Source organism: Geotrypetes seraphini, chromosome 10 (genome assembly GCF_902459505.1).
Source record: "Geotrypetes seraphini chromosome 10, aGeoSer1.1, whole genome shotgun sequence".
Classification (NCBI taxonomy): Eukaryota; Metazoa; Chordata; class Amphibia; order Gymnophiona; family Dermophiidae; genus Geotrypetes; species Geotrypetes seraphini.
In genome coordinates this window covers 126,276,203-126,300,250 of record NC_047093.1, presented here as the reverse complement: position 1 = coordinate 126,300,250, position 24,048 = coordinate 126,276,203, and the positions used below count along the sequence as shown (strand labels likewise).

The 24,048-nt window shown below is 41.2% G+C and overlaps 1 protein-coding gene across 2 annotated transcripts in view; it reads left to right on the top strand.

Moving 5' to 3' along the window:
* HMCN1 (hemicentin 1) overlaps positions 1-24,048 on the top strand; it is a 461,110-nt gene that overhangs the window by 327,932 nt on the left and 109,130 nt on the right. For both annotated transcript variants that reach the window (XM_033960229.1, XM_033960228.1), the window contains exons 67-74: positions 2,708-2,805; positions 4,499-4,777; positions 6,864-7,060; positions 8,892-8,973; positions 12,302-12,438; positions 12,871-13,012; positions 17,658-17,802; positions 21,139-21,266. In XM_033960229.1, coding sequence (XP_033816120.1) covers positions 2,708-2,805; positions 4,499-4,777; positions 6,864-7,060; positions 8,892-8,973; positions 12,302-12,438; positions 12,871-13,012; positions 17,658-17,802; positions 21,139-21,266 — 1,208 coding nt within the window. The remainder of the gene's footprint in view (positions 1-2,707; positions 2,806-4,498; positions 4,778-6,863; positions 7,061-8,891; positions 8,974-12,301; positions 12,439-12,870; positions 13,013-17,657; positions 17,803-21,138; positions 21,267-24,048) is intronic.

The following is a 24,048-nucleotide window of genomic DNA, read 5'->3' as shown; positions in this document are numbered from 1 at the left end:
CTTTGAATACTGGGGAAGGGGAGTTTGAAAAGGATAAGAACATAAGCAATGCCTCCGTTGGGTCAGACCTGAGGTCCATCGTGCCCAGCAGTCCGTTCACGCGGCGGCCCAACAGGTCCAGGACCTGTGCAGTAATCCTCTATCTATACCCCTCTATCCCCTTTTCCAGCAGGAAATTGTCCAATCCTTTCTTAAACCCCAGTACCGTACTCTGTCCTATTATGCCTTCTGGAAGCTCATTCCAGGTGTCCACCATTCGTTGGATAAAGAAGAACTTCCTAGCATTCGTTTTGAATCTGTCTCCTATCAACTTTTCCGAGTGCCCTCTTGTTCTTTTATTATTTGAAAGTTTGAAGAATCTGTCCCTCTCTACTCTCTCTATGCCCTTCATGATCTTATAAGTCTCTATCATTTCCCCTCTAAGTCTCCTCTTCTCCAGGGAAAAGAGACCCAGTTTCTCCAATCTCTCAGCGAATGAAAGGTTTTCCATCCCCTTTATCAGACGTGTCGCTCACCTCTGAACCCTCTTGAGTAACGCCATATCCTTCTTAAGGTATGGCGACCAATATTGGACGCAGTACTCCAGATGCGGACGCACCATCGCCCGATACAACGGCAGGATAACTTCTTTCGTCCTGGTTGTAATACCCTTCTTGATTATACCTAGCATTCTATTTGCTTTCTTAGCGGCCGCTGCGCACTGTGCCATCGGCTTCATTGTCATTTCCACCATTACCCCCAAGTCCCTTTCTTGGATAACAAGGTCTGCTTCAGTTTTCTAATCTTCATACCTTCTTCTGAGGCAGCGTGCATTATCAAGCTGCACGTCGGAGCACTTATCTTGATGGCCTGCGCTAAAAACCTCCAGCGCAGCCTGATAAAAGACGGGTAAGCTAGCTAAATTATAAGGGTTCTTAGTACCAGATCACATGTTTGTAGAACCAGCAAGATTTGCTATCATATTTATATTAAATCAACATACACCCCTTTTTTTTCTTCAGATCGGAACAGAAGTACTCTGTTTTCGATGTTAGTTAATCTAGTATCTCCATATACAGGGGCCGCTGAAAAGTTCTCAGCCCAGCCAAGAGAATGATGTGGAGCCTTGAAATTTACAAGTTATTCTACACTTTCCATTTCAATGATATGAAACGAAACAAAAAGTGTGGAATAACTTGTAAGTTTCATGGCTCCACATCATTCTCTTCTTGGCTGGGCTAAGAACTTTTCAACGGCCCTTCGTCTACACTGAAGCAAAGGGATCCACGTGGTATTAAACCTATCCCAATAAACAAATCAACTAATCAATCTCTATGGATAAACTCCAAGATCAAAATTGGCGGAGCTCAAATCCTTTGGAAGAACTGGATTATTGCAGGCATTAGATCTTTGGATGACGTTATTTCAGAAGGTAAACTGCTAGATTTTTCACAATTGCAACATAGATTTGGTCTTAATAAAACACAAAGTTTTAAATGGTTGCAATTGAAGCAGGCCATTCAGGTTGGGTTCCCTGAATGGAAAACATTGAATAATCAATATAGTTTAAAGTTCTTATGTTTTCAAGCAGACTTCCTAGGACATCAAGCCGCATTGTGGTATAAATTAATATCTGGATATTTGAATAAAAAACCAAAAAATGGTCTAAGAGATATTTGGAGCATTGAGATTAAGCATCAAATTAATGCATCTCAATGGCCACTAATTTGGTCTTGGAGAATGAGATGTACAGTGTCAGCGTCTATGAGACAAACTTGGTTCTTTTTATTACATAGAGCTTTTTGGACCCCTACACGTTTGCAAAAATTAGACAGTTCTAAGTCCAATAAATGCTGGCACTGTAATATGGAACCAGGGACATTAGATCACTTATTATATCATTGTCCCTACATTAAAAGTTTTTGGAATTCAATTTGGCCACAAATTAATAAATTGATGGAAAATCATATAGCAATATCATATGATACGATATTATTTGGAATGATGATGAGGAAAAAAAGTCAAATTTCACCAGAAAATAACAAGCTTTTATTAATAATGACTGGGGTTGCCATTCAGCATATAACTAATAATTGGAAGAATTATAATAACCTAAATTATACATTTTGGTGGAATACAATATGTCATATATTTAAAATGGAAAGAACAATAGCAATACAAAGAGGGACATATACTAAATTTATAAAAATATGGGGGCCACTGACAAAATACTGCAATGAATAAATAGTAGGATTTTTCTTCTTCTTTTCTTCTTTTAAATATCTTTTTTGTGACGCACATAGAGGGGGGGTAATGAAAATAAATTATACATAATATGTTATAATATGTTATACAATATGTAATGTATGAATGAAAAGTAATAGAAGGGTGGGAGGAAGGAGAAGGGATAAAAATATATTTAGAATATGATGTATTAGATACAAAAATGATATTGTGTATTTATCAATTGTAATTTAATATTTTGTACATTTTATGTAAAATTTGAAAATTAAAAATATTATATGAAAAGTAATAAAAGGGTGGGGGGAGGGTGAGGGGGAAAATTATATTTAGATATATGATGTATTAGATATAAAAGTGATACTATGTATTTATCAAATGTATTTTAATATTTTGTACACTTTATGTAAAATTTGAAAATAAAAAATAATGGGAAAAAAAAAAAAAACAAAACCAAAACTCAGCTGATTGTGATGGTCTTTTACAGAATTGTGAGGGCTCAGGTGTCTGATGTTGGCACGTACACATGTGTGGCTTCCAGTAGAGCTGGCGTGGACAATAAACTCTACAACCTACAAGTGTTTGGTAAGTTTGCTTTGGTTAGCTCCTGTATGGAAAAATTATTCACATTCCATTGTTGAGTTACATTTGCAACCTTAAGTTTTTGTGTAATCTAAGCTTTCTGACATGAGAGAATTTTAAAGCCACTCTTTATATTGTCTTGGGTAGACATTATAGGATGATGCATGAACAGCTTTGGTGCTCTAATTATAATAATAATTTATTCTTATATACCGCCAGACCTTCAGTTCAAGGCGGTTCACAGCAAAAACAGTTGAACAAACAATGAGTTACAAGCATAGCATCAAATGTTTCTCGGAAAATACAATTAAGTCAAGTATTTTTCAAACAGATAAGTTTTAAGAATTTTACGAAATAGATAAGACTGAGCTTGAGGAATTAGAGCATTCCAACATGAATTCATTACGCTAGCCTGAAATGCAAGGGTTTTTCCCAAGAATCTCTTGCTGCGGCATGCTTTTACTGACGGAAACATAAACCCACAAGTTCTTCATGTATTCTTGTTTGAATTATAAAATTCAAAGTGGGAAGAGAGGTAGGTTGGAATCAGTCCAAATAAAGCTTTAAAACACTTACAACCAAATTTAAGCAAAACTCTAGCCTCGAATGGTAACCAATGGAGCTTTTGGTAGTAGGGACTAAAATCAGACGGACTTTGTCTACATAATATGATAATTTTAGCACACTTTTGGGGCAAAGACCAAATCGAATTATTTCTACTCCTTTCTTTCTACTTCTACTCTTTTTGATGATTTACAGAAGAATCTCAGGGATGATTTTACGAAACCAGTGCCTACTCTCATTTTTCTTTGGCTAAAAGCTTATAGGACAATATTGAGCAAGTGGGTGTCAGCATTTTATTAATAACCCCTCCCCCCTTTTTTTTTACTAAGCCGCAGCAGAGGTTTCTCCTGCAGCCCGGAGTGCTAAATTTTCCGATGCTGCTCCAATGCTCATAGAATTCCTATGAACGTCGGAGCATTTAGCGCTTCAGGCTGTGGTAGAAACCTCTGAGAATATTATTATGGTCATGCTCCAGTACAAAAATTATAACCATTGTTGCTCTCTGTGTAACAATTTCCAAAGAGAATTCCAAGAAGGATGTAACGTTCATACCCTCCTTGCCCTGATAAATAGGGTCATTAGCTTTCTTGGGGTTCATTATATATTGAGCCTTGTATAGGCTGGAATCTTCAAAGTATCTTTTAACCATATCAATTGAAGAGATAAGCGGAGACTTGGGAAAGTTCAGGAATCGTAGTGTATTTGCTTGTATCCTGCCCAGAATAGTAGATAGTGAAGGCACTGCTGGCCCAACCATTAGGCAAAACTAGGCAGTTTTTTTCAGCTTCAGGTTTGGGGTGGGGATGGGAGGAAGAGAGATGAAAGAGCAACTGCTGGCAAAATAAAACAATAAATCCTGACAATCATACAAACTCAAAGATCCATCAATACTTAATTATAAATGGAAGAAAGACGGGACATTCATTCATGTATGCACAAAAAACAAAATTTAATGGGGGAGGTGTGAAATAAGGGCCTAAAAAGTAATGCAAGTGCAGGGGGGGGGGCAGGGGTGCTAAGGATGAAGTACACCTAAGGCACCCAGTACCTTTGCATTGGCCCTGAGTATGGAAACTTTGAAAACAAATATGATTTCTCATTATGATCATCCCTTCTTTTCTATGTTCTGTAGTGCCACCAAGTATGGACAGTGCAGGCGGGACAGAAGAAGTGACTATCGTGAAAGGAAATCCAGCCTCTCTACTGTGCCTTACCATTGGTACCCCTACTCCCAACATGTCATGGCTTAAAAATGGGCAGTCCCTAGAACCCAAAGCCCATCTGACTGTGAATAACGAGGGAATGGTTCTTCAGATTTCAAAGGCAGAGATGGAAGATGTGGGTCGATATACATGTGTAGCCTCCAATGAGGCTGGGGAAGTCAGCAAACATTTTATCTTGAAGGTGTTGGGTAAGTTTGTTTCTCAAGGAAAGAGGCAAAATTTGATTATTCCCCAGACTCCTTAATCCTTGTTGGATCACAGCTTGGGGAACAGGGGGGGGGGGGAGGCAGGGATTTACCCAAGAGACTTGTACTTTTAAATGTAGCTGTAGTTATGTTTTAATTTCTTTTTAATTTTTTTAGTTATGATGGTTTACATTGTTTTGTCTTTTTTTCATACTTAGCTGTGAGTGCGTCTCTCTCCTATTTTATTTTAGAATTCCTTTCTTCCTTTCATGTTTTTAATTTGTAAACCGCTTTGACCCATGTGTTGGACTAATACAAGAAACACAATGAAAAACAACCCTTGTAACTTCAAATGATTAAATAACTATACTCAGATTTACTGTAGAAGAAAGCAGTTGTAAGTTCTTGATCCATCAGATTTGATTGATATGGCTTCCCAGGAAAGAGGGAAAAGACTAAGAAGAAGTCACTTGAGAAGATAGCTCAATACAACCCTACGGTTATATATAATATCAAAAAACAAGAAGGTGCAGCTTTTTCAAGTTTTAATGGCTCTGCATTGGCTGTGTTGGCAGAATAACAGTACCACCATGAGTTTCCCACTTTTCCAGCTCATCCACTTGGGAGATGAATGAAGCTTTGTTTCCTAATTGGTCACATGGCACTTTGGCTACAGTATAACTTTATTGAACGTTCTTATTCAAGGTGGAATAGCTAGCTACCTTAGCATTTAAGAAATAAGCACAGTTTGGTATTCAAAGTAAAGTCACAGTTACTAGATTGCTGCCTGATAGAGTTTACAGTTTTCATGCCAAAACCAAGAGGTCAGTTGACTTACGTAAGGCCAAATAATGAACGGTAGACAGTGACTGAGCTGAGGTTCTTGGATATGTAGTTCAGTTACTTGCCCAATATCTAAATTGTTAAAACCCCTTTAAATCATTTACCTATTTTAATTGCCCCTTACAATCTTTTTATATTGTACACCGTCTAGACACTTGTTTTGATAGACGGCATATCAAAAATAAAGAAACTTGAAACTTAAAATGTAGACAGTTATTACATTACATTAGTGATTTCTATTCTGCCATTACTTTGCAGTTCAAGGCAGATTACAAAAGGAGTTATCTGGCCATTTCCAGAGGAATTGAAGATTAGAGCGGGTTGCTTCAGAGAATTGGGACGAGTCTTGCGGTGTTAGTTTGTCGTCAAGGATTTCTTGAAGAGCAGGGTTTTTATTTCTTTTCGGAACGATTTATAGTCTAGGGTCGTTATCAGTAAATTGGAGAGTTGATAGTCTAGTTTTGCTGCTTGTGTGGCTAGAAGGCCATCTTATAGTTTTTTTCATTTGACGTCTCTGATTGGGGAGTGTGGGTTCTCCTGTGTCTGGTTTTGGTAGTTAGTATTAGGCAGTTGTTCAGGTAGGCTGGACTGTCTCCGTTTATGGTTTTAACTAGTAGGCAGTTCTTAAAAAATTATATATTTATATGTCTATGAGGAGAAAGAGTCAGATATCATCATGTAACAATAAACTTTTATTGATTATGACAGGAGTTGCCATTCAACATATTACTAATAATTGGAAAGACCACAGTAGGTTTAGTTTAAATTTTTGGTGGAACTCATTATGTCATCTGTATAAAATGGAAAGATTAATAGCAGTACAAAAAGGAAATTATAGAAACTTTATTAAAATTTGGAAGCCATTAGCATGTTTTCTGTGAAGGATACACCATTTTAGAGTAGAAGGGGGGTGGGAGGGTATTGGAGAGTTATTTGGAAATTAATATCAGGGAGGGAGGGAAGGGGGAGGAGGGATTATGATTTATATAAAGACATTGCTGATAAGATTTTCAAGTGATTGTTAATTGTTAATATGTGTATTGTACACTTGTTGAAAGATGGAAAAAATGAATAAAGAATTATTAAAAAAAAAAAAAATTTATATACCCGAGAGGCCCTGCCAACGTATTCATTAACTGAATGCTTTGCCATATAAAAGACATCCTTTGTCCACAGTGTATTTATTAGGTGATTTGCTTCTGCCCACTGGAGATTAATAAAACACTTTTTTTTGTCTGATTTGCAGAGCCCCCTCATATAAATGGGTCTGATCAGCCTGAAGAAATATCCGTGATTGTCAATAATCCTTTGGAACTTTTTTGTGTTACAAGTGGTATCCCACCCCCTAAAATAGCCTGGCTGAAGGATGGACGGCCCCTTCCACAAACTGATGCCATGCATGTCCTCCGAGGGGGGGAGATGCTAAGAATTGCAAGTACTCAGGCAAGGAATTCACACCTTTTCAACAATTACAAATGCATGCAATAATGTCTTTCTGTCTGGTATTCAATGCTATTTAACTGGCCAGGAACAGCTCCTAGGCAGTTAAATAGCATTTAGCCACCTAAGCACTAATATATGTGTGAGATGGCCACTGAATATTAGCACTTAGCTGATTAGTGCCAATATTCATTGGCTGATTGGCTAGGTTTAGCGGCCAGATAGACCCACATAAATAGCAGGTCCGTCTTTGGCCACTATAACTTAGCCGGTCAATCAATGAATATCGGCTAATCCAGCTGTGTCAAAAGTGGCTAAACCCCTTCCCCTTCCAAAAAGTCAATGCCCATTACTGGATATGGCCCAGCATTGAGTTTCTGAGTTCACTGCTAACTGCAGGAGATAACTGAGCTGCCTTCCGTGGTCTGAATATTGGATCCTTAATGTAGATATAGAGGTTCTTTTCCAAAGCATTTAGACACACAAAGTACTATTGGCCCTCTGTGTATCTAAGCGCTTTGAAAATGAACCCTATAATGTAGCATTATAATCAGTGGCTTTGCAGTAATTCTGACTGAAAAGCAGAGAAGAAAATTTAAACATGATTGACTATCACACAGACATATTTGACTCCCACGTATGTTGTTATGTTCTTGAGCTTCTAGAAACTTTTCATAGCAATGATGTTGGATAGTCTCTGTTTTGTCCATTGTATACAAGCAATATTTGATGATATAGGCATTTGTAGGCATGTTGGATTTAACATCCCCTCCCCCCCTTTTTATGAAGCTGTGTTAGGTTTTTTTTTTATCGCCGGCCACAGCGGTATTAGCTCCAACACTCAGGAATTCTGTGAGCATCTGAGCTAATATTACCATGGATGGTGATAAAAAAGACTGATTTTAGTGACCTATATGTTTGTGGAAGGAGGTAATGAAGGATGGCGTTGGATTCAGATTGACTGGCTTTCTGGTAGAATGATGGGGGTGAATTTGAATGGGTGGCATAATCAGGGCTCTTTTATATTTTGGTGGGTTCTGTGAGCCTTCTTAGACAAGTTTTAAGGTTTGAGTTTTCTTGTTACTATGTTGTGTTTCATTTTCATTTTGTAAACTGAATAAAGACTGGTAAATTCCTCTGCTAGTTCCCTCTGGATATATATAAGTTGATGTTCTCAATAATTAGAGAGATAGGCCTAGATTCACTAACCTTCCCGATCCCGACCGATCCGAGGCAGGCCGACTGATTCACAAATGGGGGCGATGCAAACGAGGCACGCTGCCCACCAACCGCACGGATCACTGGAGAGCGATCCTTGAGCATGCACAGACCATCTTCTTTACTTGTAGATGGTCTGCACATGCTCACCGCGAAGAAAGAGCTGGAAACTTTTTTTTTTTTTAGAGCTGGAAACTTTCACGAGCCCATGGTTTTAACCCGCGGGTTGAAAGCAGGGCTGCACCACGGGTTAAAACCATGGAGTCGGGGCAGAGAGCAGGGTTTTTGCACAAGCGACTGGTCCTCAACAGTTGCTTGATTTCTTGATCAGGCAGCCCAGTCGGTGTTCCTGAAATTGTTTTGTGAATCATGTCCCTCCTACTTTGCATGCCGTTCCCCCTCGTTTGAATACGCGGATGATCAGCACAGAGGTTAGTGAATCGGGTCGGAGGAAAATCGGGTCAGTACACGATCGCAATTGATGGGCTTAGTGAATCTAGTCCATAGAGCACTCTGTAATGGCCTGAACAAAGCAATCGCATCAAGCAATCAAACCATGCTGACAAATGCTAGTGGGCAAGGACTTAACTAAAGCGGACTGGTGTTGCTTCTGTAGGTGGAAGACACAGGAAGATACACGTGCTTGGCATCAAGTCCAGCGGGTGATGATGATAAGGAGTATCTGGTAAGAGTGCATGGTAAGTTAGGAGACTAACTTAGACTGTTCAGAGTATGTGAAAGGAGGAGGAAGTTTCCCTAGAATACTGAGGAAGTTGCATCATGTGAAGTTTCCTAAGCTAGGGAATAACTGGAAAGTTAGTTATCTATTTTGGGGTTCCTATTGTAAAGTGGGGTTGGAAGGCAGCTGCCCATTGTGTACCCAGAATAGAGATACTCCCTTATACCTAAGCAGTATTCATTTGGCTGGGACTAGGCCCAGGACCAGAACTCTCCAGGAGGCTATAAAGAGTTTTCCACACTCCTTCATTTTTACCAGGCAAATTCAAGGCTATCTGAGTTGTATTTGGACCCTCAGGAAACCTGAAGATGTAAATGATAAAGCCTCTTTCATCCCAGTAGACATTCCTAGACCACCAGTGACTGGAAATGGTTCAGGTCACCTTGCTGGAAAATAGTTTTTCAGAAGGAATGTAGAGGGTTCCCCGTTCCTTCAGGAACCCAATAGGGCAGAGCCTAAGTTGCTTTAGTCATATCTGGAATCACTCCCTGACCTCTTATACTAGCTAGGCTAGGATATTACAAAGTCTATAGAATTTCTGGGTCTATACGGCTACTTGTAAGGGTTCTCAACCCTCAGGACGCAATTAACCAGTCAGGTTTTCAGGATATCAACATTAAATATGCATGAGACCAAATTGCTTATAATGAAAGTAGTGCAAGGCGTGAAGAGCTTTCTCCTTGTATTTATGGTCAGAGCCTAAGGAGGCCAAAAAACAAAGACTGTTATAACAATGTACCGCAGAGTATTATACTTAAGATGGGTTGTGAAAGAAGGGGAAGGGTTTTCATAAGAACATAAGCAATGCCTCCACTGGGTCAGACCTGAGGTCCATCGTGCCTAGCAGTCTGCTCATGCGGCAGCCCAACGGGTCCAGGACCTGTGCAGTAATCCGCTATCTATACCCCTCTATCCCCTTTTCCAACAGGAAATTGTCCAATCCTTTCTTGAACCCCAGTACCGTACTCTGCCCTATTACGCTCTCTGGAAGCGCAATCCAGGTATCCACCACACGCATACAACAGTTCCCTTCCTCTGCTTGCCATATCAGGATTCTAGATCCCAAAAATTATACAGGAATTTTTGTCAATTTTTTACTTTTAGGTATATACTACATAGACAAAAAAGTCACTACCCTGTGAACTGTCACTTTAAATAAAAAAATAATCAAATGAGCCTCAGACACACTGACTGAATATATAATTACAAGTCAGGTACTTTTAGCCAATAAGGCAACATGTCTTTAATCATTGGCTCCTCTGACATGTCAGGTAGGGGATTCAGTAAAAAAATTCATACACAATCTGAGAAAACCCTGAACTCCACCTGACAGTAGAGTAAGATGTAATCACCAGTGTAGAGTCACACAGCAGTGTGACACAACGTTAAACAAAAAAGTGCACAAAACAAAAAAGACAAAAAACCCACAAAAAAGCCAAGTACTTAGCTGGGAGATAAATAGCAATAGCAGTGGTTCCTCCAGGTTGGTCCAGGAACTGTCCCCACTCCGATTGTACACACTTCGGTCTCACAATGGCTGACTGCACACAACAAATCCAGAAAGCACTAGTTTTACACAGCGTTCTCACAGGAGCACACACTCGGTCCCAGAGACAAACAGTTCTTCAGCCAAGCCCAAAGGTAGCCCAGCACACTATTTACAGTCTTCCCAGAGCGTACTCACGGCCAATGGAAAATAAAGAAACCAAAACAAACCCTTCTTCTAGATCAGGAGTCTCAAAGTCCCTCCTTGAGGGCCGCAATCCAGTCGGGTTTTCAGGATTTCCCTAATGAATATGCATGAGATCTATGTGCATGCACTGTTTTCAATGCATAGTCATTGGGCAAATCCTGAAAACCTGACTGGATTGCGGCCCTCAAGGAGGGACTTTGACACCCCTGTTCTAGATCCTCCTTCCTTCTGGAAGAAACTGAAAAAGGGGCATCCCATGTCCTTTTGATACGTGTGCAAGCTACCAGCATGCTAAAAAATACAATTTATTTTTTTGCTGAGGGGGTGTTTCTGGGGGGCAGAGAGTGGGCGTGTTTATACTAATCAGTTAGCACAGCTACATTAATGCATATTGGCATGTGAGCCTTTCGGGCCAGATTATATAAACAGTGCCTAAATAGGCAGCCGCCTACAAAAACGGCACCGGCTGTGTGTCAGTCATGCTTAGGTGCCGTTTAAAGAATCATGGCTAACGGCACCCTACCGGAAAACTTAGGCGCCCGCAGTGTAGTTCAGGGTTTTACTGGCCTACGTTGCAGAGGCCCAAGTTCTTTGGTGCCTAAGTCCCATCCACACCCACTTAGGCCTAAGGCGCCATTAGGCATCCTGCTGTAGACGTGATTCCAGTGTCTATTTTGTAGATGCCTCCCAGCTCCTACTTTTCTTAAACACGTTTTCAATTGGTTTTAAATGGCACAGCCAATCACCGCACCAATTAAAAGCTAATTAAAACAATTAAGTTAGCGGTAGGGCACCATTTAAAGAATATGGCCCTTATTGCCTACAAAATAGTTGATGGTAAAGCTCATTCACTAATTTTTATTAATTGCCATGTGCTAATGGCAACGTTAGTGCATGGCTAGTAAATCGGAAAATGGAAAATCATCCAGGTCTTTTCCTCATTTTAAGGCCACTTTTTAGCCACAGCTTAGTAAAAAAGTCCTCTAAATGTTCTGTAACAACTACTGATGTCAGAAATTCGGGTAACCATCCTGCACAATTCCAGCCACCCTGCACTATTAAAAGATTCACTACCAGTGGAAGTACTGTGCATCATTTATTAGAAGGTCTCTGGTTTAATCTTTGATTTAGGTCTTCTACTCAAACAGTTGGGTCTGGAAATTCTGTGCAGGCAGTATTCACAGTCTTCAGAGGAGGGGAGGGGAGTCGATGCCTACTGACTGGATTAGGACGCACAGATTTTGACATTCCAAGTTTCTTTCTACAATGACTAATTTAGAAACATTGACTGGTAGAAATGGGGAAAGATAAACTAGGGAAAAACATTTCTGGGAATATCTAAATGGAGGCTTATGGTTCCAGGATCACAGCCCTGCTTCCTGTTGAATTGGAGGACCAAGGGAGCCAGAGGAAACTGCTGCTTGATAATGTTTCATAAAGCTCATGGAAGCTAATATTCTTGCCTTTGATGAAGCTTTTAAGAAGTCATTTCTAACCTATACAAATGGGTCTTCAATTTTTACAAGACAGTATATGTATTTGCAAAAATGGGCATGCCAGGTTTAAACATTTTCCATGATATTTCTTTCCTTAGTACCTCCAAACATTGATGGCACAAGTGGGCCTCAGGATGTCACAGTACTGAAAAATGGGCAGGTTATCCTGGAATGCAAATCTGATGCTTTCCCACCTCCAACAATCACATGGCTGAGAGATGGAGAGCCATTACAGGTATCGGGAGCTCCTCTTGGAGGACCTCGCTGTATTCTATCTGTACAGATATATATATATAGAGAGAGAGCGTATCTGAGATCTTAGGCTAGTCCGGTCCTTAGAAAAAATGCAAAATTCTCATACTGTAAGAAAGTGGTTTTAACTCAGCAGGTTCTTCGCTTTGTATTTCCTATTTGTGTTGGAATCCAATTCTATTATCGCTATTAAAAAAAAAAAACATCACAATAGTTTACAATAAATAAAATCAAATAAATTCTTACAATATCCTCAAATGCTGAACAAAATAAGGCAGTTCCTATCCGGTCAATATTCAGCCTGCTACAGGAAGAATTATCCCCAAATATTCAATGTGGGGCAAGAACGATCTGATCTGTCTATATCTGCAGTGCATCTGAACTTGTGCATTCATTGATCACCTGTTTCCTTAAGGCTACTCCACGAGTCCGCATCCTGTCCAGCGGCCGATATTTGCAGATCAATAATGCAGAGCTGGAAGATACAGCAAGCTACACCTGCGTGGCCAGTAACATCGCAGGAATGACTACCAGGGAGTTTGTGCTGACTGTAAATGGTAAAATGCATGCAATTAGCTTGAATCATATGAGGGTTCACTCACTATTTATGAATTTGATCCAGAATTTCTTGTTGGGTAGATGATCTAGAACAGAGTATTATGCCTTTTAAATATGAATTATATGATTATTTAGGAATTATTCCTGGAGGAATTCTGCGCAACTGTGCAGTGCAGAATTTGTGTAAAATCCCCTACCTTTGCAGAACCCGCAGAATTCTGTCCTAGCTGTGCAGAATTATGCGAAAGCACAAGCATCAGGTCTCTCCTCAATCTCTTTCCTCCTCCTCCCGCAGAGATTGCATGGAAGGAGAAGGAGGAGGACGTGAACAGTTGCACATCAGGCTACTTCTTCTCTGTTGGCCAAGACCTGAATTTATGCAAACCACAGGGCTGTACAGAGGCCTAGATGGTTCACATAAATATTTGGATCTAGGCTGACAGAAGAAGAGATTCAGCCATTTGCTTCTTCTCTTCTCACTACATGTTATCTATGGGTGAGGGAGAAAATAAAGAGAGACCTGATACTGGCTGAGTGCAATGACAGTGGAGGGGGGGGGGGAGTGCAGAGCAACCTGAGTGTGCCATGGTGATTTGGATAGGGGCAGAGCAACTGGCACATGTCATGGGGATTGGGGTTGGGGCACAGTAAGGTAAGTGTGCCATGGGGATTGACATAGGGACAGAGCAAAATGAGTGTGCCACAGGGCTTGGGATGGGGCAAAACAAGATGAGTGTTCAAGAAGATGGAGGGGGGAAGAGCAAAGTGAGTGTGTGCCATGGGGATGGGGTGGAGACAGAACAACAAAGTGTACAATGTGATTTAGGCAGGATAGGCAGATCCAAGGTGAGAGCATGCAATGGAGGTTACATTGAAACACGACAGCAGATAAAGGCCAAATGGCCCATCCAGTCCACCCATCCGCAGCATCCACTATCTCCTTTCCCTAAGAGATCACATGTTCCTGTCCCATGCTCTCTTGAATTCAGACACAGCCTTTGACTCTATCACCTCTACCTGGAGACTGTTCCATGCACCTACCACCCTTTCTGTATAAAAGTATTCTCTTAGATTACTCATGAGCCTATCATCTCTTAACTTCATCCTATGCCTTCTCATTCTAGAGTTTCCTTTGAAATGAAGAGACTGGTCTCATGCGCCTTTATGCTACATAGGTATTTAAATGTCTTCATATCTCTCCTCTTCTGCCTTTCCTCCAAAGTATACATATTAGGCTCTTTAAGTCTATCCTCATATGCCTTATGATGAAGACCATCAACCATTTTAGTAGACTTCCTCTGGACCGACTCCATCCTCTTTATGTATTTAATTAGTTTTATAGTCCGTCCTCTCCAGGAGCCCAGATCCGATTACAAGGATACGTACACAGAAGTTTTCAGGAAAATAACATACATGCTACAGAATCAATCAGTATTGGACAAGATAGAGGGAGGGTGGGAGTATGAATGATAATAATTGATAATTGTTAATTATTAGTATATGGGAGAGAGGGGTGGGATTTTTTTTATATTTATGTATTTGGAAGATTACAAATAAGATTATCAAGTGATTGATTAATATATTTCTGATGGATTATTGTACACTTGTTGTAATTTTTGAAAACGAATAGAGATTTATTTAAAAAAAAAAAAAAGAATCAATAACGAGCTACGAAAATTGGGGAAACTAAGAACACTCTTTTTGAAGGTGCAGTCTAAAGAGTTGCACGGGGACATAAATTCCACCTGTCTCTGCCAGAATCCCCTCCGTCCCTGCAAGGAATCCCCTCTGTCCATGCCCATCCTCATGAGGAATCCCCTCCGTCCATGCCCATCCCCCATAAAAATTGCCTGTCCCCATAGTGCCTTGCATTTCATTCATTAATTCTCAATAAAGAAGAGTTTGAAGACTACCAGGCATGCTCAGCTCTTTTTTCGGCTCCAGTATTCCCCTGTCCTTACTATAAGTTAATTACCTGAACCAAAGAGATTCTCCAAGGAAAACAGCAGCGCAAACACAGAAGAAACTGTGGAATTGATGATCCTGATGAAATCTTTATTTGAAAAAGGTGCAGATGAATTAAAAAATAAAACACAATATGAAAATATAAAACACAGTAAAAAGATTTCATCAGGATCATCAATTCCACAGTTTCTTGTGTGTTTAAGTTAATTACCTGACTGCTGGTGCTGGAGTGTTTGTGAAGCACCTCCTTCTGCCCGCTATGCTTGCTGATGCTAATGCTGGCTGCCGAATCCTCCTGCCTCTGATTTTTCAAGTCCTCCTCGGCTTGGGTCTCGATTGAATTGCTCGATTCCTACCTTCTCCCTCGGGTCAGTAGAGTCTCACAGTCGCCAATATCGGGGCCTTCAGGGTGATTGGGTGGCTCACTAAATACACCCTGTCTTCCTGCTTTAGCCTTGCACGTGAACCAGCCAACCAATCAGCAAGCAAGGCTCTCAGTGTGTGTACGTGCTGAGCTCATTGCTCAGCATGGCTGTTCCCGCCACCGCTGCGCCGAACTAGTCTCATCGTAAAATTTCAACTGCATTGATGGAATTTAGGTAGGCCTCAGGAACCCCATTTCCATCCCCGTGGGAGTCCTGTGGGCTGGGGAGTCTCCATGGGAGTCCCGTTGACATGGGGGGGATCCCTGTGGGGTCCCCGTGGGATTCCTGCAAACCCTGTTCCCTCTAGTGTAGTCTCCAGAATTGTACACAATATTCTAAATGAGATCTCACCAGCCTTATACAAGGGCATCAATACCTCTTTTTTCCTACTGGCCATTCCTCTTCCTTTGTAGGGTTACCATATGGCTCCACAAAAAGGAGGATAGGTGAAGATATCTGGGTTTTACTTTTACCATGTGGCTCCAGAAAAAGGAGGATGGATTGAGACATCTGGGTTTAACTTCCATTGAAAGCAACACAATATTCACCCTAGCATCATTCTAGCTTTTGCTGTTGCCTTTTCAACCTATTTGCCCACCTTAAGATCATCACATACTATCACATTCAAGTCCTGCACAAAAGTTCTTCACCCCCTAAACTGTACTGTTCCCTTGGGTTTTTGCAGCCCAAATGCATGACCTTGCACTTCATAGCATTAAATCTTAGCTGCCAAATATCAGACCATTCTTAAAGCTTCACCAGGTCCTTCCTGATGTTATTCACACCATCAAGAGTGTCTACTGAATTGTAGGTTTTGGAGAGAGGCAAATTTTACCTGACAGAGCCCTTCAGCAATATCACAAAATTGTTAGAAAGAACAGGCCCAAGAACTGAACCTTGAGGCACACCACTGCAAAAATCCATTTCCTCAGAGTAATCTCAATTGACCACTACCAGTGGTCAGGGCCTTCAGGGGATTCACCCTACCCCCTGAGGGCACTGCTCTGAATTTTATTGGTTGAGCAAGTAACAGACAGATGGTGCTCAACCAATCAAATTCAATTCAATTCAGAGTCTTTGGTGGGGTTCAGATAATCCCTAGCTCAAGAGCCCTGCTTTTTGGGGGGGTTGTTTACTTTTTGTTTGGTGCAGTTGGATTGGTTGAGCAAGCTGCATCAAGCAAAAAGTTAACTAAAAAAAAAATAAAATGTAAAAAAACAAGGCTGTAGAGCTGGGGATTCACTGAATCCCCTGAAAGCCCTCATCACACGCCACTGCAAGAACCCTCTGTCTTCCACTCAATCAATTCCTGATCCAGTCCCTCACTTTGGGTCCCATACTAAGTGCACTCAGTTTATTTATTAAACAACTGTGTGGAACACTGTCAAAGGCTTTGCTAAAATCTAAGGTTGGTATGGAGGCAGACAGAGCAAGGTGAGAATGTGCCATGGGTATAGTAGAGAGGGGCAGGCAGAACAAGGTGAGTATGCATTGGGGTTTGGTGGGCACACAGTGCAAGGTGGGAGTGAGCCATGGAGATTGGTGGGAGGGTAGGCAAAGCAAAATGTATGTCAAGGGAATTGGGGAGGGAGCAGGCAGGGTAACATGAGTGTACGCCATGGGGACTAGGCAGGGGCAGGCAGAGCAAGGCAAGTGTGCTGGGGGGATGGCAAGTGGCAGAGCAAGGTGAGTATTGGGATTTGATTGGGTGATAGAGAAAGCAGAGTATGTGCCATGGGGATGGGAGAGGTGACAGAAAGCTGACATTGTGCCATGGGGTGGTGATGGGTTAGAACAAGCTGTGAGTGTGCCTCTGGTGGGGGGTGTGATCAAGCTTGAGAAGATTGGGGGTGAGATACAGTGATTGCAAGGGTGGGAGAAGAAAGAATGTGTGCCTGGAAGGAGGGAGAATCAAAGGTGGGGTACTGCATGCAGGAGAAGACTTTGAGGCGGACAGGGGTTTTGCTGTGTGAGAGAATTGTATTTGGAGTAAGAAAGGGAATCTGGGGGGCTGGAACCTGAGAAGGTTTTAGGCCTTATGATAGAGAAATTCAGAATTTAAAAAAATATTGTGTGCAGCATTTTAAAATATTTTGCTCAGAATTTCCCCCGAAGTAAGGAATTTTATGCATCCCGAATCAACATTTGATATTTTCCTAGGCATATAATAATAAATTTTGCACCAGTGATAATCTGGTCAAACAGTTTGAATAAGCATTAGGACTAATCTTAACTAACATTCTTTTCTGTACAGTGGCCCCTGCCATAGAAGATGGACCTCAGACGGTGACTGCTCATCTAAATGAATCTGCAGTGCTTGAGTGTATTGTAAAGGGGGTACCAGTTCCAAGAGTAACATGGCGAAAAGATGGTGTCATCCTTGCTGGAAACAATGCAAGGTAATTATTGCTTTAATAGACCAAAATAGCTTTCTATCTCTTTCAGGAGTCAGCACAAAATGATCCTTTTATGAGTTCATGCAGTGTGTTATAAACAGTATCTGCTGTATGGTTGTCAAAATAAGTGCAATTTGTCTACATTTACATGCACTAGTTTTGTTGTCCAGAGTAAACTCCTCCCAACTTCTCAGTTAAGAAAGTGCGTGGGCGTGGCCGTGCACCTACTGTCCTTACTCATCTACCCTCATCCAGTCCCTCAATCTCAACCCTCTGCTTGAGCTTTCCTGGGCAGGTGATTGCTGGGCTTTCAGACTGGCTAGGCCTGCTCCTGCTGTCTCCTGAAAGCTTTCCATAGGCTCTAAGGATCACTGTCCTCCCAAGAGCTATCCTTCTCTGCTGGTCAGAGCCTTCGCTCTGGCTGGACCCCTGGTGCCGATAGCAACCTGGAATGATTCTTACTTTGCTGGACTCCTGGTACTGATGGATCCCCATAGCCAATAGCACCCCAGTGGTCTTGTCCCTTGATGGATCTTTAAGAGGAGTCTCTTGGGTTACCTTGCTGGAGTTCAAAAGTACCAACCTTCAACAGGGCTCTGAATCCACCAGTAATAGGGTCCCCAGTAGAGGTCTACCTACCTCTGCTCTTCCAAGCCCTAGACACCGAGGCCTGGGTTCTGTATAGGATGCTTCAGAAGCCAACGGGCATCCTATACAGAATCGGGCCTAAGACCGCCTAAAGTAAACCAGATTCTCTAACCGTCATCCATGTTACAGACGCCGGTTAGAAAATTGGGTTGTTGTAGACACGGCTGCTAAGCATATCACAGCAAGGTGCCCAATCCCTCCTGCGGAAACCCTCCCACCCTCCACGAATGAAACCGGCAGGAGGGTGCCCAATCCCTCCTGCTGGAAATCCCCCTTGGGCTCTCTCCTGGCCCGATCATTGAAGGGGGGGGAGGGGGGATTCTGTAACTGGTGGTGTTTTTGACAGACACCGGTTACAGAATCCAGCTTTTAGGCGAAGGACTGGCTCCTCTTTCGCCTAAAAGCTCTTGTTTTGGGCGTTTGGGAGTTAGGCTTTTTTTAGGTTGATTATATGTTGTTAGTGTAGATATTAGTGGTGGTCTGGGCATTTAAACAGCTGAACGTAGAGGCAGGCCATTATAAAAAAAAAAAAAACTCCTTTTGGACGTTTTTTTAAATAATGGACATTTTCCCTGCTTCTACTTTCAACATTTAAGGCCTTAGGCCAAAACAAAATTGGGTGATTTCATGTTACTGATTAGACTTTTTTTGGATTATGCCTCTCCACATGAATAGTAATAGTCTAATCAGTAACATGAAATCACCCAATTAGATTGAACAGTTGATGTCTGCACAATAGTTCTGCAAATAGAATGATCAACCCTTTTCAATCAAGATGTCAATAGAATTATATTGTGAAGGGCTGTACTTATATTAAGATGTCCATATGTTCTTCCTGAACTGTTATTGTCTATCACAATCTCAACTGTTCAATATTATGTCACCAAAAATAAATCCAAAATGTCCAACTACTTGCAAAAAGTGCTCCAAAATGTTCCCTTTGCAATTGTTAATAAAGATACTTTTTTTTTTTTTTGTTCAAAAAGGTTTATTGGTTTTAAGATAAGAATACAAATATATAGAACAGAAGTAACAAATAGAACATCACTGTGTATATATCAATAGTATAATACAGGATATACATGGGAAAGAGCGAGTTACATTATGTTAATAAAGATACTTGAAAAAAAAAAAAAAATCTGCCGACAGCAACCACAGTTATGCCAGGGTCTATGGCTTGTGTAATTGGACACATAGACACGCCAACCCTAGGTTACTCTAGTTTCAAATTTATTCAAATTTTGATTGAATGCCTATCATAGATTCAACACTGGTTCAAAACAAATATACTCTTAAGATATTCTCCCCTCATTAATTCTCCTTTATCACCCTCATATCAGCTGATTTCCCAAAGACCTCAGGACCACCGCTCCTCCTTCCATACGCATATTTTTCTGGGGAGCTTACTGCGCCAGTCGTCATTGGTCAAAGGTTTTACAGCATTATATTTATGTGACTTTCCATTCTCAATTCACACTACTTAATTTGATCTTTAAATATTGAATATTGAATTTTTAATTAAACTTTCACTTATCTGTATCTTTGATTTAGCTTTAAGCGGTAGGACCCGACATGTTTCGCCTCAGCTTCGTCAGGGATCCACTGTAAAATCAAACATTAGATATATATTAAAATCTTTACCCTCATAATATTAACTAAATTTATACTTTGAGAACATAACTCCATCTTTATCATTACCGCTGTCATCCAAACCGCTCATTCATATGTCTATTCTGTTACAAGATGGCGGCGGCGTGCTTAGGGCTCATTTATATATAATTGTTAACTCAACCCGCCAAAGGCCCAGTTAATTATGGGAACACTACTTTCTAATGGATCCATCCGCCCTTTGCCCAAACCGTGCAGAGAAGATCCAACCCACATTTATTGACGTCACTTAACAGCTGAGATAGATTCAAAGCACTGTATGGAATTTATTTTAAAATAGAATCTGGGCACCCACCACACAGCATCAGGGCCTGTAAACAGAGCCACCTACTAAGAGGAGAGCATGGTGTAGTGGTTAGAGCTACAGCCTCAGCACCCTGAGGTTGTGGGTTCAAGCCCTGTGCTGCTCCTTGTGACCCTGGGCAAGCCACTTAATCCTCCTCTGTCCCAGGTACATTAGATAGATTGTGAGCCCACCGGGACAGACAGGGAAAATGCTTGAAGTACCTGTATGCAAGCCGCTTTGAGTGTGGTTTAACTACAAAAAGGCGATATACAAGTCCCTTTCTCTGATGTCATAATGCCTCATTCCACCAATGGCTAAGAACCAACCTCCTCACTGATGTCACAATGGCTTCATTATTCTATACATGGCTCACTTCTGATATTGCATTAGAGTGTGGGGCAGTGGTTAGAGTTTAAGCCTCGGCACCCTGAGGTTGTGGGTTCAAGCCCTGTGCTGCTCCTTGTGACCCTGGGCAAGCCACTTAATCCTCCTCTGCCCCAGGTACATTAGATAGACTGCAAGCCCACCGGGACAGAGAGGGGAAATGCTTGAAGTACCTGTATGTAAACCGCTTTGAGTGCGGTTGTATAACTATAACAAGGTGGCATACAAGTCCCAATCCCTTTCCCCTTTCCCTCGAATTGCCCCCATCTGTATTATTGGCATGACTGCCAGATGAATGAATCAAGGCGACAAAATGTGCAAGTGTACAATAAGTGTCCTGGAATTTTTCATAGGTACAAGGTCTCTGAGAATGGATCCTTGCACATTCACTCAGTGCATGTCACAGACACCGGCCGCTATCTCTGCATGGCTACAAATGCAGCTGGAACTGAACGTAGACGAGTTGATCTGCAGGTCTATGGTAATTGTGTTTTTCTAATCATTACTATTCTATATACAGTCAAAAGCTAGGGATGAGCACTGGGCCAACATTTTCAGTTCATTTGAGGTTTTCCCTCATTTTTGGGACGTTTCATACATTAATTTGAGTAATAATGTTCAGTGTGCATTAGACTGACATAACTTGTCTTACTTTATAAATTATGGTTTTAGCTAACAGTGGAAAATTAATGTAAACACATTTTTATTTCATTTATTATAGTTGTATCGCACATCTACAAAATCTAGATGTGTAACAGTCAACATTGATAAAACAGATAAAACAAACATGAACCATTAGAACAAGAATTGCCAACCTGTATCCATAAACTTCCCTCAGGTTCACTTAATAAACTAAATTTTATCAAAATGATCTCTATTTCATAAGAACATAAAAATAGCCTCACAGTGGCCAAAGAGAATGCTGGATTTTATATCAAAACTTTCCCATCTGTGAGGTTCTTATCCATTTGAGTGTGCTACTCAACTCCCAAAACCTATTTTATCTAATCCAAAACAGCATCATACTATTCCTCTCTGTTAGTAACGCGGCAGAGTGAATTCACGGGCGGACAAGGCCGAAGCAGGCTGTTTAGAGTGCTGCCGGCCCGACGCTGCTTAGGGAGGTATGCAGGGCTCGTTCTCAGTCGGCGGGGTTCGGAGGGGAGGGAGGGAAGGATGGGCATTCGGCTGCGTGGCGGGGGTGGGTGCTCGTGGGGGGTGGTGCTCACTCAAGGTTTCTACTGTACAAGGGATGGGAGGGAGGGAAGGGGAACTGCTGGCGAATCCCAGGACTAGGGCTTATTTTTGGGGTAGGGCTTATATTAAGACCTACCCCGAAAATCCTGCAAGGGCTTATTTTTGGGGTAGAGCTTATTTTCGGGGAAACACAGTAGCATGCATTATTATAAACTATAAGCTGCTTTGAAGACCAAAGGCTTTTACAACTAAAAGGGTTTTCACTCTTTTTTTAATACCATTATATCTATCATTCATCTGTATTCCTTTGGTAGCTTATTCCACTCAATAGTCCTGCTATGGAGAAGGAACAATTCCTTGTTTCTTCAAAAATGAACTTTTGTGTCTAAAGGGATGGAGAAACCTCTGGGTTCTTCTGACCATAAGGCATGAGTTGAGCTATAGATTTTGAGAACAGAGCTTAAATAGAAATGTGAATCAAAAGTATAATTTTGAACTTAATCCTATAAAAAAACTAAGTAACCGCTGCAGCGAAAAAAGCTGTGGAGAAATACGGCTAAAGCTTGATATCAAAAGACTCGCAGCTTGGTTCAGTATTAGCTGTAAGGCTTTGATGGTTGCTTGTGGTAAGCCCAGAAAAAAAGAGTTGCAATAGTCCTGAAATCATCAATACTGTGGATCCTAATGGAGTCGACCATCTTCTTTTTTTTTTTTTTTTTAATCATATTTTTATTTAAATTTTTCAAATACAAATAATGTAAAAATGAAACAACACAGTAAGCTGCAAATTCTCAAGTCATAAACATAATGGAGTTAATTGGGGTTGACATTCAAGTCCTTGCAAAATTCATCAAGAGGTGCCCAGATTTTGGTAAACCTAGCAATATTATTTTGTTTGAATGCAGTTATTTCCTCATATTTCTTGATAACACAGAGGTGATTCCACCACTCGTGGAAACTAAGCCTAGAATTATCCTTCCAATTGCATGCAATATGATAGATAGCCAAAGCGATCATGAAATCAAATTTTTTTATAGAATAATGGTATTGAGACATCTGGATTAGAGGATCGCAGTATGATAGGCTTATAAGACATGGGCACCTCATTATTATTCATGTGAATTATAGAAAGAATTCTAGACCAAATGCCTGACCAAATATATCTGTAGGTTAGGACATGTATAGAGGAGGTGTAATAGAGTCCCAGGAAGCTGACCAGCAAAGATCTGAAGTTAAATGTAACACTTCGATAATGCAAGGTGGGCCGGCCTAGCAAAAGCCCTGAGGCTGCCTGAGCTAGCGAATGCTGGACAGGGGGAGCAGGGAAAGGAGAAAGCCTACTTCTGGACAGGGGAAGCAGGGAAGAGGTGCTGCTGGACAGGGGGGGGTAAAAGGAAGGGAGAAGGCCTACTGCTGGACAGGGGGAGCAGGGAAGAGGTGCTGCTGGATAGGGGGGAGGTAAAATGAAGGGATAAGGGCTGCTGCTGGACAAGGGAAGCAGGGAAGGGGTACTGCTGGACAGGGGGTAGGTAAAAGGAAAGGAGAAGGCCTACTGCTCGACAGGAGGAGCAGGGAAGGGGTGGTGGTGGACAGCCGAGGAAAGAGAGAGAAAGAAAGAAAGAAAGACAGACAGACAGAAAGTAGCCAAGGAGAGAGAGAGAGAAAGAAAGAAAGACACGCACATCTATTCTAGCACCCGTTAATGTAACGGGCTTAAAAAATTAGTTCTCAATAATTTATGAACAGAGCTATTGATTTTTCTGAAAGAAATACTTTTTCTCTAGGTTGTTTTTGGCAACATTTGATACAGCATTTTTATAATTCTATTCCAGGGATGGGCAACTCCGGTCCTCGAGGGCCGCAATCCAGTCGGGTTTTCAGGATTTCCCCAATGAATATGCATGAGATCTATTTGCATGCACTGTTTTCAGTGCGTATTCATTGGGGAAATCCTGAAAACCTGACTGAATTCTTGCCCTCGAGGACTGGCGTTGCCCACCCCTGTTCTATTCCTTTCTGAGTTTGTTTATTTTTGTAAAACTTTCAGTGAATGTAAAATATTTCTT